Here is a 12,646-nt window from a genome sequence, read left to right as displayed (position 1 = left end):
AGGTAGAATTTTCAGTACTCTAGAGGAAAAAGAAAACATTTTTTTTTTTCATCAGGGAACTCACTGATTGTTTTCATGTTCTGAGGTTTTCACAGAAGTGTTTTATTGAAAATAGTTCCATCTTCACCCTGTTCTACTAATAAAAATTTAAGTATTTTTAATACAAAAAATGAGAAGCAGAAGTCAATTTTTCTCCCAAAATTAGATTAAAAGTTTCAATTTTTTTTTCCAAAATATCTAATAATGGTGACGTAACTGATAATTTCATGTACAAATTCAAATGGAGAATGTCCAAATATAATTACAAAATCTGGCAGCATGGATGAAAAAAGCACCCATTTTAAAGCATTTCATTATAAATGAACCCAGAGAGAGGAAATTTGGACTCTCATGTGATCGCAACAGAGAAATTTTAATAAGAATGTTAACTGCAAAGAATAATAACATCTCTAATTGCACACCATAGAAAAAGCAAAGTTTTAATTTGTTGGATAAGATACATGAAATATAATCCTCAACTTTTGAAAACCATTAGCATTCTGTACTTGCTAAGTGTACTTGAAGTCATGATACTTAAATTACTTTTAAAACATGAAAATTACTGTTTTTGATGGTTCCTTCCCTTTTTTTTCATTTCACTCAGCTGGATGAACTCATTTATACCTTCAGTTCATATTTTCAGGCCTCTGTAGAAGCATCTATATGGTGTTAAATACATCCATATTCCTGTGTTTCCTACTGTTGGTCATCTGCCAGTCTGAAAATTGGGATTGCTATTGGAATCTCTGATCTCTACAGGTGTACGTTCCTTTATTTCGCAGCTTCCACACGTAAGACAGAACAAACAAAGGCCTTGTTTTGCATTTAAGACTAGTACTGAATGGCTGAAAAAAATAGCAGAAGAAAAAAAAAAAAAAAGCAAGTATCTTCAAAGCCCATTAATGAAGTTTATACTATGGTCTGAGAATTTGAAAGCACAAAGTTTCATGAGATTTCCAGTGCTCACGCACTTAACTGTGTTGTTGCAATTACCAGAATTTTATTTTTTTTCAGTATTCTGCATATTTCCAGCTCATTTAACAGCTGCAAGTGACAGTTAAAATAAAAAAAAAAAAAAAAAAAAAAAAAAGTTAATGATAGAAAAGTATTTGCAGACTTGTTTTTGAAATAAATAAATAAATCAGGTTTGGTAACTGCATGTAGTTTGAGGGTTGCTCTTGTTGGATCAGCCACTTCTGATCTTTTGAGTTACTTTGCCTGCAAGTCAACGCATGACTTCTCTTAATTGTCTCTGAAATTTTCAGGTAAATTTAATATATTTGGAACTGTGTGTTTCACACATTCTGGCAGCTTAAAGTACATCAGTGTATGTTCATACTCTCTATATTGTATACATATATATATATAAACGTTTCTGCAAAAAACAGATGCATCATAGCCTGCTCCTCCTGGAGGTGTGCAGGTGGAGAGGTTTTTTCCTACCATAAAGAATTACGTTAAACAATCTTTATTCATCTAAGAATGCTAGGGTATAACCACAGAGAAAGATGCTGACATCGCCAGGTATTTGATTTAAATTTATTAAAACAAACGCAAAACAATTCTAAACTTTGTTGATTTCTTCAAAATGGAAATGCATCAAAGAAGAGCTGTTTCAAATTGATTTGTTTATTATTTTTACTTTTTTTTTTTCCTTTTTTGATGGTTTTCTTTCTTCTGTTTTGTTCTTAATCCTCAGTCCACCTGTATAGTGGAACACAGAATATGTTTAAGTATTTCTCATTCATGCAAAGAACACTGAAGTCTTTACATGCGCAGTCATATTTTGGTTTCTCTCACACCAGTGCTAGTTTAAGTAATATTACTGAGATCATGCTTGGTCTGTACATATGAGCTTTGCAGTCTGATTTATCTGTTTGCTCGATAGCCTCTCATCTCAGCCAGAGTTTGGGGATGAGAAGCAGGGGTTGGTGGGGGAGCTTTGCAGAAGCTCACAGCAGGGCTCCTGAGGCTTTGGAGTTGCAGGGCAGAGAGGGAGAGAGCAGCTGCAGCAAGGTGAGGTACCTGGGCGTGCTGCTAACGAACACAGCCTGCGCCAGTTTCCCCATGTGATAAAGAGGGCATTTGGATTTGGGGGGGATGTCTGTGTTTTGCTTTTTCCAATGTAAAATTTTACGTGCTTACTGAGGCTCTTTCTGTTTGGTGAAATTAAAGGACATTAAGGGCCTCTGTTCCACTGCACTGCTTCAGTTTGGCTTTATTTCTGTTTTGAGATAAAACTGAGGTTTAGTTTGAGTGTTCCAAAACCAGATACCACTTTCTCTCTCTCTCTTGTAGGCAGGGTGCTGCTGTGCCAGGCAAACCAGGAGGGATCTCCCGTGTACAGTGCCCCCAGTTCACTAGTATACACATCCACAAGTAAGCTAGTGTTAACGGCTGTTATTTTTTTCCTGTTTTGTGACAAAGGACATTATTATGAATTAAGCCCCATTATACTGTAAATTTTCCAACTAGTTCTTGTTAAGGTAAATGTGGTATTTGTGAACATTTGTAAGTAATGTTAAAGGATCATTCAATGTTTTTACTTGCATCTTTGTCCTAAAAGAATATTTTATGGGAGGAAAAAAAAAAAATGAAGAAAGAAAAGCCCCAATATTGGACTGTTCTACTGTTCTACAGAAATGTTCAAAAGTTCTACATTAACAGTGATTATTTTTTTAATTGTTACTTTTTTTTTTTTTAAATCCAGGACTGTTGTTCATTCTGTATTTTCTGCAGAAGATGAAGTTGTGTTGCTTTTTCTTTCTTGGCCACAACTTTGGTTTAATAAAGTCTCATAATATGCCAGTGCTTGTCTGTGTCAAGAAATAAAAATAAATATGATGTTTTCTTTTGAGTGGGAGGGGGGAGGGAAGGAAGAAGACTGTGCAATGGTTATTTTGGATAATGTGCCATAAGAAAAATAATGAAGAGAAGGTGAGACAATACTGGCTGCCATCAGCCAATATTTATGTTCAAAATTTTGGAGTATCAATGTCTTCTCTAAAATTCTGATGCAGACATAGATCCAAATCCTGAGAATGTTTTTGTTGTATCAGTTGTACCACTGATGCCCATTCCAAAATCTTGTCAGATGAACAGGTATATAGCCATGTGACATAGGAACAATTGTGCTCGTTAATAGATGAAACAGCGCAAGTAGCCAAAGATGAGGAAATCACTATTTTTCAGGTAGTGACCTTTTAAATTATCCATGGAAGCAAGAATTGCTGATTAACAGTCAAAAAGAACATCTTTTGCTTGTTGCAATACAGAAGTTTCTTCTTCCCTGTTGTTTGCTGAATTAGGTCGAAGATCAGTATTTGCTGTGTGTTCTTAGCAGTTCACTGTAAGTAACTGTCTGATTTAGCAGCATTATGGTATGTAATCTTTATGAAAATTGTATTCAAAATACAATCCTGCTCTTTTAAGGCACTAAAGACTTACAAAACAATTAATTTATTTTATTAGCTAGAACCAGAAATAAGAACAAAGGAGTTCCAAAGCGGCCATCTCTACAGTGATACAACTGTCTTATTTCAAAGGCTATGAACAGTGTCATCTCTGTTTGCGTTTACAGGACAAATATGGGATCTACTTTTAAATCATAGTAAATAGCAAATTACATTAAATGGTTTAAATCAGAGCTGGAGTTATCAATTGAATGTCCATATGTTTCCGGATGCTCCAAGAATATTTTGTATTGTCACATTTCCCAAGCAGAAATTATTTTTATCACAGTAGTAGCATAGGGATGAAATATGTACTGCATAGATCAATAGGGGATTCATCCCTACAGTATATCTTTAGTATATTTAATTTTTAGTGTTATTCCTTTTTGATTGAAATACCCCAGGCATCTGAGATTCATTTTACAGAAAAGTATCCAATCATTTCATTCTTTTCACTGTTAGGGAGCTGCTATGGGAGGAGTGGGGCAGTGTTTTTTATTTTCTGTAATATACTCTAAATAAAGTTTAGGATCTAAAGTTTTCCTTGTTGCTCCTATTAACTCACTGTATTATATCCTAGCAAATTTATTTTTGGGGCTGCTGTTTACATCTTACAGTATTGCCACTATTATTAAATCCCTGCATAGCCATTGTAGAGCTAGCTGAGATCTAGACTTCACTGTTTACATTATTTCTCATGAGTCAATTCCTTTGAAAAATCTATTTTGCAGTGGTGCTCCTTGAATAATGATATACTAACAAACACCTGTTTATTTTCCATTATGCCAAATACATAAGTAAACAGACTTTGCCTATCTGTCTCCCACCGGGCAATATGTAATACACATATTCATAATAGAGATTGCCAGTAGTCCTTGCAGTAGAAATTATTACACTTTGTTGAATTTGTGTGTCTGCAAGTCATATTTTCTGGTTTTATTCATATAATAGTATTTCATATTGCCAAAATGTGTTTTTTCCCCCCACAGGTCCACAACTCCTGCTAATAATTAAATTTTTACAATTACCAATCTTTGCTATTATATTTTTATTTATTCTAATTAGACAAGTTTCAATAAAGATGTAAAATAGTTCAAATTCAATAGGATTGAATTGAATGAATCTTCAGTTTTCTCTCATTTTCCTTCTTTTAATATTTTAATGATCCTCTGTGCTACATTTTTGATGCATATTTTTGACAGTGATTTGAAATCTAATAAATCAATATTAACATCTATGAGATTAATATTTTTACAATTACTATTCCGTGCAGACAATAGAATGGCAGCCTTCATATTTGAATAATTTATTAATCATTTATGCTGTTATTTTCTGTAGTGTTACTGCATTTTTCAGAACAACTTACAGTTGAAGAATTAAGAAGTGTATAATCATTTGAATGGAAGGGAAAGAGTCAGCTGAGATTTTTTAAGCTGAGAGGTTTGGATTTCATTAAATGCTAATGGAACTTGGGAATTTTCGAGTATTTGGAAAAGGGTGCATCCCCACTTTTAGCAACATTGCCATATTTAACCTGACTGTATGTGTTTTGTTTCAAAAAAATGTTACCTAAAGAATGAGTGGCTGAAGCACGATGGTAAAATGTTTTTCTTAACTTGACTAGCTTTATTTCTCAGTTTCTTGATTCTTAATCGATTCTGATAGCTATGAGCACTTCCACCCCTTTTCTTGGCTAGCCAGAAAGAAGAGTGTATTTCTTCAAACAGCTCTTTCTCTTCTGGTGTTTTACTTGCCTAGGAAATATTGTATGTATCACCTCAAACATTTCCCAGTCCAGTGATCAGTTACACCTCTGAACTTGTCGGGAGACGGTAACATGGCTCTGCTTCCTCCCATCACTTCTGGTCTTTTGCATAATACGGAAAGAAATGAGCTGTTTCTCTGCAAGCAGTGGAACAAATCAGTAGCTATAGTTTCTCATGCTTCATCTGTTCTCTTACACTGGAGCATAAGACAGGACCTGGATCATTTTTTCACTTGCATATCTATTCTGAGAATAAATAATTTTTTATGTAAAAAGCACAGTTTCAGCATGCAGATGCATTCATGTCTCTTGGTGGGACATACTATTTGCTTTACTGAGATAATCAAAGTAAGGAAACTCAGGTTTTCTTCTTGGCTGCTCTTGATTCCCATAACAGTGGAGTTCTGAGAGGAAAACTATTAGTTACTTCATTAAATTTCTTCTACATCATCCTATTGAAGAATGAAGAAAGTCCAGAAAAGGACGTAGACAAGTTCCTATGTAGGATATGCATCTGGAATTTCAGGATTAGAGTACATCAGCTCCTGATGAGGAACGCGTTGTCAGGAAGCTTCCCGTAGGTTCTTGGTACCTCACTGTTGCTAAACTGAAACTTAGCAAATCAAGGAGCTTAACTGCGTGTAATAATGGTCTCATTTTCCTTCTTCAGACTAATTGTTTCCATGAAAAATTTTAAAATCCTGAAAAAAAACATTGCTTCTAATGTTCAGTGATAATGAAGAAAATGTTGGAAATATCCAAAATGAAGTGCTTGACCATAAGATCCACGAGAATGCTAACGCCAACACCCTGCTGGACTGAAGGAAGATTAAAAAAAATAATAAAGTTCTGGTACCGAGTATCTGTATTGCTGTTCAAGGGCAATAGTATAGTTGGGTATGTATGATGAAAAGAAAAATAAGCAAATATATATACTTTTTTTTAATCTCATTTTTATAATGTGGAAAACATGAACGAAGTGTTAATTAGAGCCAAATAATGGTATGGAAGAAAGCCACAAAATGATAGAGTTATTCAGAGTGGAAGGCCAGTTTGCTCAGAGCACCTCTAAGGATGGTGACTGTACAACTTTTCTGGGTTATCTTTTTCAATGCCTGAATGTTTTAACAAGAAAAAACCTTTAACCTGTTTCCAATAGAAATCTTTCAAGTTATATTCATTGCAACTCGTCTTTTGTCTGGATGCCTCTCTGAATCGTCTGGCTCTGTTTTCTTGATAATGTTCCCTACACGTTAATGAAAGGGACATCTGCTGGTAGAAAACCTCTTTGTGTTCTGCAGTAGCTCATCAGCATCGTCAGGATCACTAAGCACCATGAGTTGGTTAAGGAAGCCAGCCCACAGCTGTGCATCACATTATTCAAACGCTTGCAATTGTGCATACCCAGGTTCCATGGAAAGCAATGAGCGATTACGAAATCTAATAAAATTTCAGTGACAGCTCAATGTCTCTACATCAAAACTTTTTGATCTTTGTAACTTTTAGACTTTATTGTAGTGCCATCTAAAAATAAAGATACTTGAGCCATCAGGTGTGTAACTACTATGATATTTTTCCAAGCATGAATGAGAGGACAGTTCGCTGCATTGATGAATAGCTAACATATGGTAAAACAGTAAATTGCTATATGCCTTTATGATTCACAGATGAGTGTCTGTATTTCCCAAATGTTTTGCATGCCCAAAAAAAAGAATTGTATCTTGACTTCAATGAGAATATCAGTTAAACTGATGGTAGTTTGGGGTTACATTTTCTAAATATTAGATTTGCTTCATATTCAGTTACCATTTCTATGGGTATCAATATACACATGCTCTTTGTTCCACCAGGTCTTATTTTTTTGTATGTTTTTTTTTTTTTTGTTTGAATAAAAATAAATAAATACTTCATATTATAAAAAGAAGAAAAATTACAAAAACGCAGGAAGAAGATATTCATATATTCAATTTTACCATGCTCAAGGGCAAATAAAGTTGGTAGCCTACTTTTTAATCAATTTAATTGATTAAATTTTAATTGATTAAAATTTTGCAGGAAGTGTTGGTGTAATCCAGAAAATATGATTGCGGTGGTGCAAATGCTTGTAAATCTGTCCCACGTTGTTCTCCTTCTCTAATTGTAATTGTCTGATAAGAGTTCCATCAGTTTCTGTAATTAACCTAATGGTCTAAATGAATTTCCAGATCACTGGTTATTCATTTAAATATAGAAAATGCCATTACATTGAGTTTAATTAATACAAAGCAAGTTCACAATCCATTGTATCATTAGAATACAATTTTACTCTTTTAACTGTTTTAATTATGAACATTTTTTTTTTCTTATTTTGTTTGTCCCGCATATGGATTTGGTTTTTTTCTTCTCTAATTATCCTCTTTTCTAACACTTATGATTGAAATGTTTTAAACCCATCGCTCTTTGAGTTCTCATCCCCAAAATATCAGTGTAGATATTTTCTATATTTATTTTTCAACTATTTTTTAAACAGAATTCAGTCAGTGCTAAGTTCATAATCCCATGATATGCCCTAGAACACCTTATTTGACTAGATACTCCTGTCACGGAAATACATATGACAGATAAGCACTCACCAGAGAATACTTTTGCTTTGTGTCAGACAGATATTAAAACAATAAACTGTGTTGCCCTGGGATTTTGGCTTCTGAGCAACCTGAAAACAGCAAGGCAAAGATGAGAAGTTTTTGAAAAGTGGGAAGGCAGTTCTTTTAGAAAACTCCCTGGAAACCTTTGGTCCTGTGGTTTTGTTATTTGGGATTTTTTTACCAAAAAAATATTTTGAACACTTATTTACAGCGAGTAATCCTGTTACGTTATTGCATGCATTAGAAATGTTCCTAAGTTGTCCCAGTAATGCTTCTGATTCAGAGTTATTCGTTAGGTACTAGTGCAGAAGGAATATCTTAGATGATAAACTACATTCAATGTTTGGAATCTTGCTTCTGCATATATACTCAGTATTAAAATAACTTACAATATATGATCAACACATTTACTTCAAAATACATATTTTTCCTCTGCATGTTATATTTTGTAAGTGTATAGTTGAGGACTTTTTTATATGTGTGTAATAGATAAGAAAATCATAAATACTAAGTGTAAATATTGCATCTACTAGTAGGATTTAGTCCATTTGAATATTCATTATGCCATAGAGTTGGAATTAAGTAAAGCCTGTTTTATTCAATGTTTCTTTTGATTGTCCTCACTTAGTCTATCTGGCATTTGAATATTAGTGAACTAGCTAAAAAAAAAAAGCTCAGTGAAACTATTTTCATGCTTTTTTGCTTGAGTAAAGACATTCCACGTTTTATTTTACTGTGGCATTGCAAATAGGCATCGACGTTTATATTATATTCTGTGATATTTGCAGTAATGAGGAGATTATACATGGAAAACAAATTTTCAGAAGGTTCTTTGAAATGTCCTTCTGAGCAGAATCACCAGTAGAAGCATTTAATTTGTTTATTTTTTCAGAATTTATCTCCTTTTGATATGTAATTACATGAAAATAGTAACGTAATGATGATCTTGTTATGACATTATTCTCCTCCATGCTGCCAAAGTTTAAGTGCTCTGACAATTGATGTAAGCATTTCAGGGTTTTGTTTGTGAGACGTGGTTGATCATATTTCATCCAAACGGATGTAAACTTTATTGTAATGATAGCTGTTTTGATTTCATCGTAGTTCATACTAATTTATTTCTTGTGATTTGTCGTGATCTTTTAATATGCATCCTAAATTAATTAATTAACCTTATAAAGTAAAAAGAATCACCAGAAGTAGCATTGAAGATGCCCTTTCTGGTCTCAACGTTAAAATACTGTTTAGTGCATTTACATGAAAGGTTAAACAAAGAAGGTGTCAATACTAAGTAGAAAGACAAGTTTCCTAAGGGCTTTCCATGTTTCTCAGTTTCCTGCTCAAGTATGGAAGCATAAAAGGATGAAAAGTCATACATCACTTCCAGAGAAAAATGTGCATGTCAGCTCTTATTGAAATATCTTCAGAAGGTTTTTAAGCTCTTCATTAGTCCATTGTATTAAACCAGGGGTCACGTATTGAGTAAAATTATTGCATAAATCTGAATGCAACGTAACTATATGCAGGGAACTCTTCAAGGTTCAGTTGACCTTAGTTGTCATACGTGATGTTCATTCTGTGTAATGAGAACAGGGACTTTATTTTGGTTTTGTTTTTTTGTTGTTGTTGTTTGTTTGTTTTGTATTTGAAAGGCCTGTTTCTCTTTCCAAATTAGCTTTACTGTTTTTGTAATATTGATTTCAAGTGGAATTCCTCTAAATATATTCACTTGATTCCAAAATCAAATGCATTATGTCATTCTACACTTGGATTTTGCAATCCTTTTTCAAGCTGTTAGCAAAAAGGACTCTGAGTCCCTCATGATTGTGAAACTCAGCATTTGTGCTGTAGTGGAGACAGGCAACAGCAGTTCCACTTATGTCATATGTAAAGTTTTCTAATCAGATTGTAAAGCCATAATGATTGTGTTTACTTTTAACATCACAAATATAACATAATTTGGGTCGTTTATTCTATAAAGCCTTTTATGTTTCAAAATTAAACATTTTAGGAGCAGTTAAGCTTATTTATCCAGGCACTTTCAGCTCTCCTATAGGAAAAGAATTTGTTTCTTCTGAAAAGATTTTCATTTATACAGGCTGCTGTTTATTTGAAAGTAATCTGCTCCAAAGGAAAAAACAGTATTTAATTTGAACTTAAGCCAGTAGTTGAAATATGGATTAATATTTACTGTAAAATATTCACAGAAAAGTCTGTGAAGCACATTGCTAAAATATGCAAGAAAGCAGTAAAAATACAGAATACAGGTCTTACTGACTGTCATTTCTCTAGCTGAGAAATTCAGTCACACTACAAAGTGTATCGTTCACATGCCAAATAGGTACTGCACATAGAGAGGTAGTTCCTCTGCATTTCTAATAAAAGGAGTCATCATCTGTACTGAGCTTACTGATAAATGTTGCAGGAAGTGTGGCTGCGCATAATAGATTAGTGTTCAATACAAATACGGCTAATTACAATGAAATTATTTTGCTATAAACAGTTACAGCAAGTGGTGTAGTAGGTCCAGAGAAATTATAAGAAGTCATTCTGTTCAGAAGTCAGAATGGTAAATTCTTTTGCAGATATGCAGTTCCCTCTAGAAAGAACAATTAGTTATATAACTTTCAGTGTACTGTGGTGATAGTTGTCGCATCTTCTGAGAATCTTAAAAAAAAAAAATGTTCAAAGATAGTACAGGAGGACAGTAGTTATGTTTTATGCGACGGATTATCACTGATACATGGTCAGTTAATCAGATTAATCACTAATAACTGATAACAAATCAGATATTTTTGTTTATAAAACAAAATTATTCTTCTCGGAATTTCCAGTGAGCTCTGTCTTCAGTGACTGCTCTTAGTGTTTCATTCCCCTTTCTTGTGAGATGCACATATGATATAATGCTTTCTAAATACCATTTATTAACTTCTCATAATAGCTAAGATGAAACTTAGGCAAATGTTTAAGCTGGAGTGAAAAATACATTTTCTGAATCTCCTTGAAAGCTCTGAGTACCCTTCTGCTTCCTGATCAAAATCTGCCTCTGTTTACCCATCTTGACCTTCCTTGTCTGTGTGGTTGTGTGGTTGCTGCTTTTTTTTTTTTTTTAACAGCTTACTTTACTAGCTGAGAAAACCATTTCAGTGGGCATTAGTATCTGGTTTGCTTCCTGTGCCTGTTTTTCTTAGTGCTTTTACAGGTGTCTGTTTCTTCCAGTCAGCAAAATAATGTAAGTGCCATTGAGTGGGTTCCTTACACTGCTTTTTTTGGTGTTATATTACAGCTGTGTTTCAGATCAAATTCCATTGTAATTCTAACATCTTGGGTTTTTGTTGTTGTTGTTGTTGTTTGTTTTTATTGGTAGCAGTGCCTGAAATTCCTGTTATGGCATTTTCTGTATTCTGCATCATTCTGTATTGCTGTTCTGTAGCTGTTTTTAGGGCAGCTGTCTATTTATCCTCCATCAGCATTTTAAATGTCTGATAGCTCATCAGTGAGATGTATTGTGTTTATCCAGCAATTGTAAATACAGAGATCATTTTATTCCTTCAAATTTATTTTTGGTGCCTTGTTCTTTGTATTCATTCTTGTGTTAATTTGTTTAGTGATGATGCAGTGTGTCTAAACAGGTACACTTACGAGTACTGTAACAATAGGGACATACTGAATTGTATGCCACTGATGTTTAGTGTTGTTTTTTTTTTTAATTTATTCCACATTCCACACTTGGGTCATGGAAAATATAACATTTTTCATAGTAAACTGCAGATTTTCTCTTTGTTCTCTTCTTCAAATATTACAGATGTTGTTTGACCAAAAACAGTTGGGAATCTCTTTCCTGTAAATGGAGATATAGCACTTAGCCACTGGCAGTACTCGTGCTTTATCTATCAGGACAATAGGACGTTTAAGACAGTGATAAATACATTCTGTGTTTTTTTTTCTTTGCAACGTGATCTACGACGTTACAAGATATATTTGGTGTTGAGTCCTGTTTGCAGCTTCCAGTGTTCCCTTAGCTTTGTGTTCTAGATTTTGCCCCATTTGTTTTCAGTAGCTAGGGAAACATGACTGACTGTACATCTCAAGTCATTCTCTCAGTCAGCTGGAAAGTTGTTCATTTACAGATTTCATTTTACGGTGTCTGATCTGGTTTCAAAAAAGTACTGTGTTAGTGTCACTGTGTTTCTTATATTGTTTAATACTCATTATTAAATCATGTATCTTAAAACCATGTTTTGTATAACAAAATTCTTTCTCAACCTGAATTTCATATATAGTAAATATTTTTGATATATTACTATTTTTAATATATATATGATTGTTTGCATTTGAGATTTTTTTTTTTTTTTTGCTTATACTTGCAGAATAGTTAATGTTGGAAAAGACCTCTAAAATCACCTACTCCAACCGTCAACCCATCCCCACCGTGCTCACTTTCCATGTCCATCAGTGCTACATCTCCCCTTTTCTTGAGCACCTCCAAGGACGGTGACTTCACCTCCCAGGGCAGCTTGTACCAGTGTCTCACCCCTCTTCTGAGATGAAATTTTTCCTTATATCCAACCTGAACTGATTTTCATAAACCAATGAGTAATTTTTTTCAGCTCCATAGTAGTGCTGTTGTTCATCTAATTTCCCACAACTTTTTACTTTGTCCAAGAAATGGTATTTTTGAAAACATAGGGGATCTTGCAGATGTCAGTAATCAGGAACGCAAGACAAATTGTTGATCACTTTGATCATCTACATTTGAAGATTGT

The 12,646-nt window shown here is 33.9% G+C and overlaps 1 protein-coding gene across 1 annotated transcript in view; it reads left to right on the top strand.

Annotated features, from left to right (window-relative positions):
• The window catches only part of RBFOX1 (RNA binding fox-1 homolog 1), a 233,266-nt gene that overhangs the window by 163,354 nt on the left and 57,266 nt on the right, over positions 1-12,646 (top strand). The window contains 1 exon segment of the mRNA XM_042864325.1: positions 2,338-2,418. Coding sequence (XP_042720259.1) covers positions 2,338-2,418 — 81 coding nt within the window.

Source organism: Lagopus leucura, unplaced genomic scaffold, assembly GCF_019238085.1.
Source record: "Lagopus leucura isolate 7727_CA_CO unplaced genomic scaffold, USGS_WTPT01 Super-Scaffold_760, whole genome shotgun sequence".
In the NCBI taxonomy this organism is placed as follows: domain Eukaryota; kingdom Metazoa; phylum Chordata; class Aves; order Galliformes; family Phasianidae; genus Lagopus; species Lagopus leucura.
This window is presented reverse-complemented; position numbering and strand designations above follow the sequence as displayed.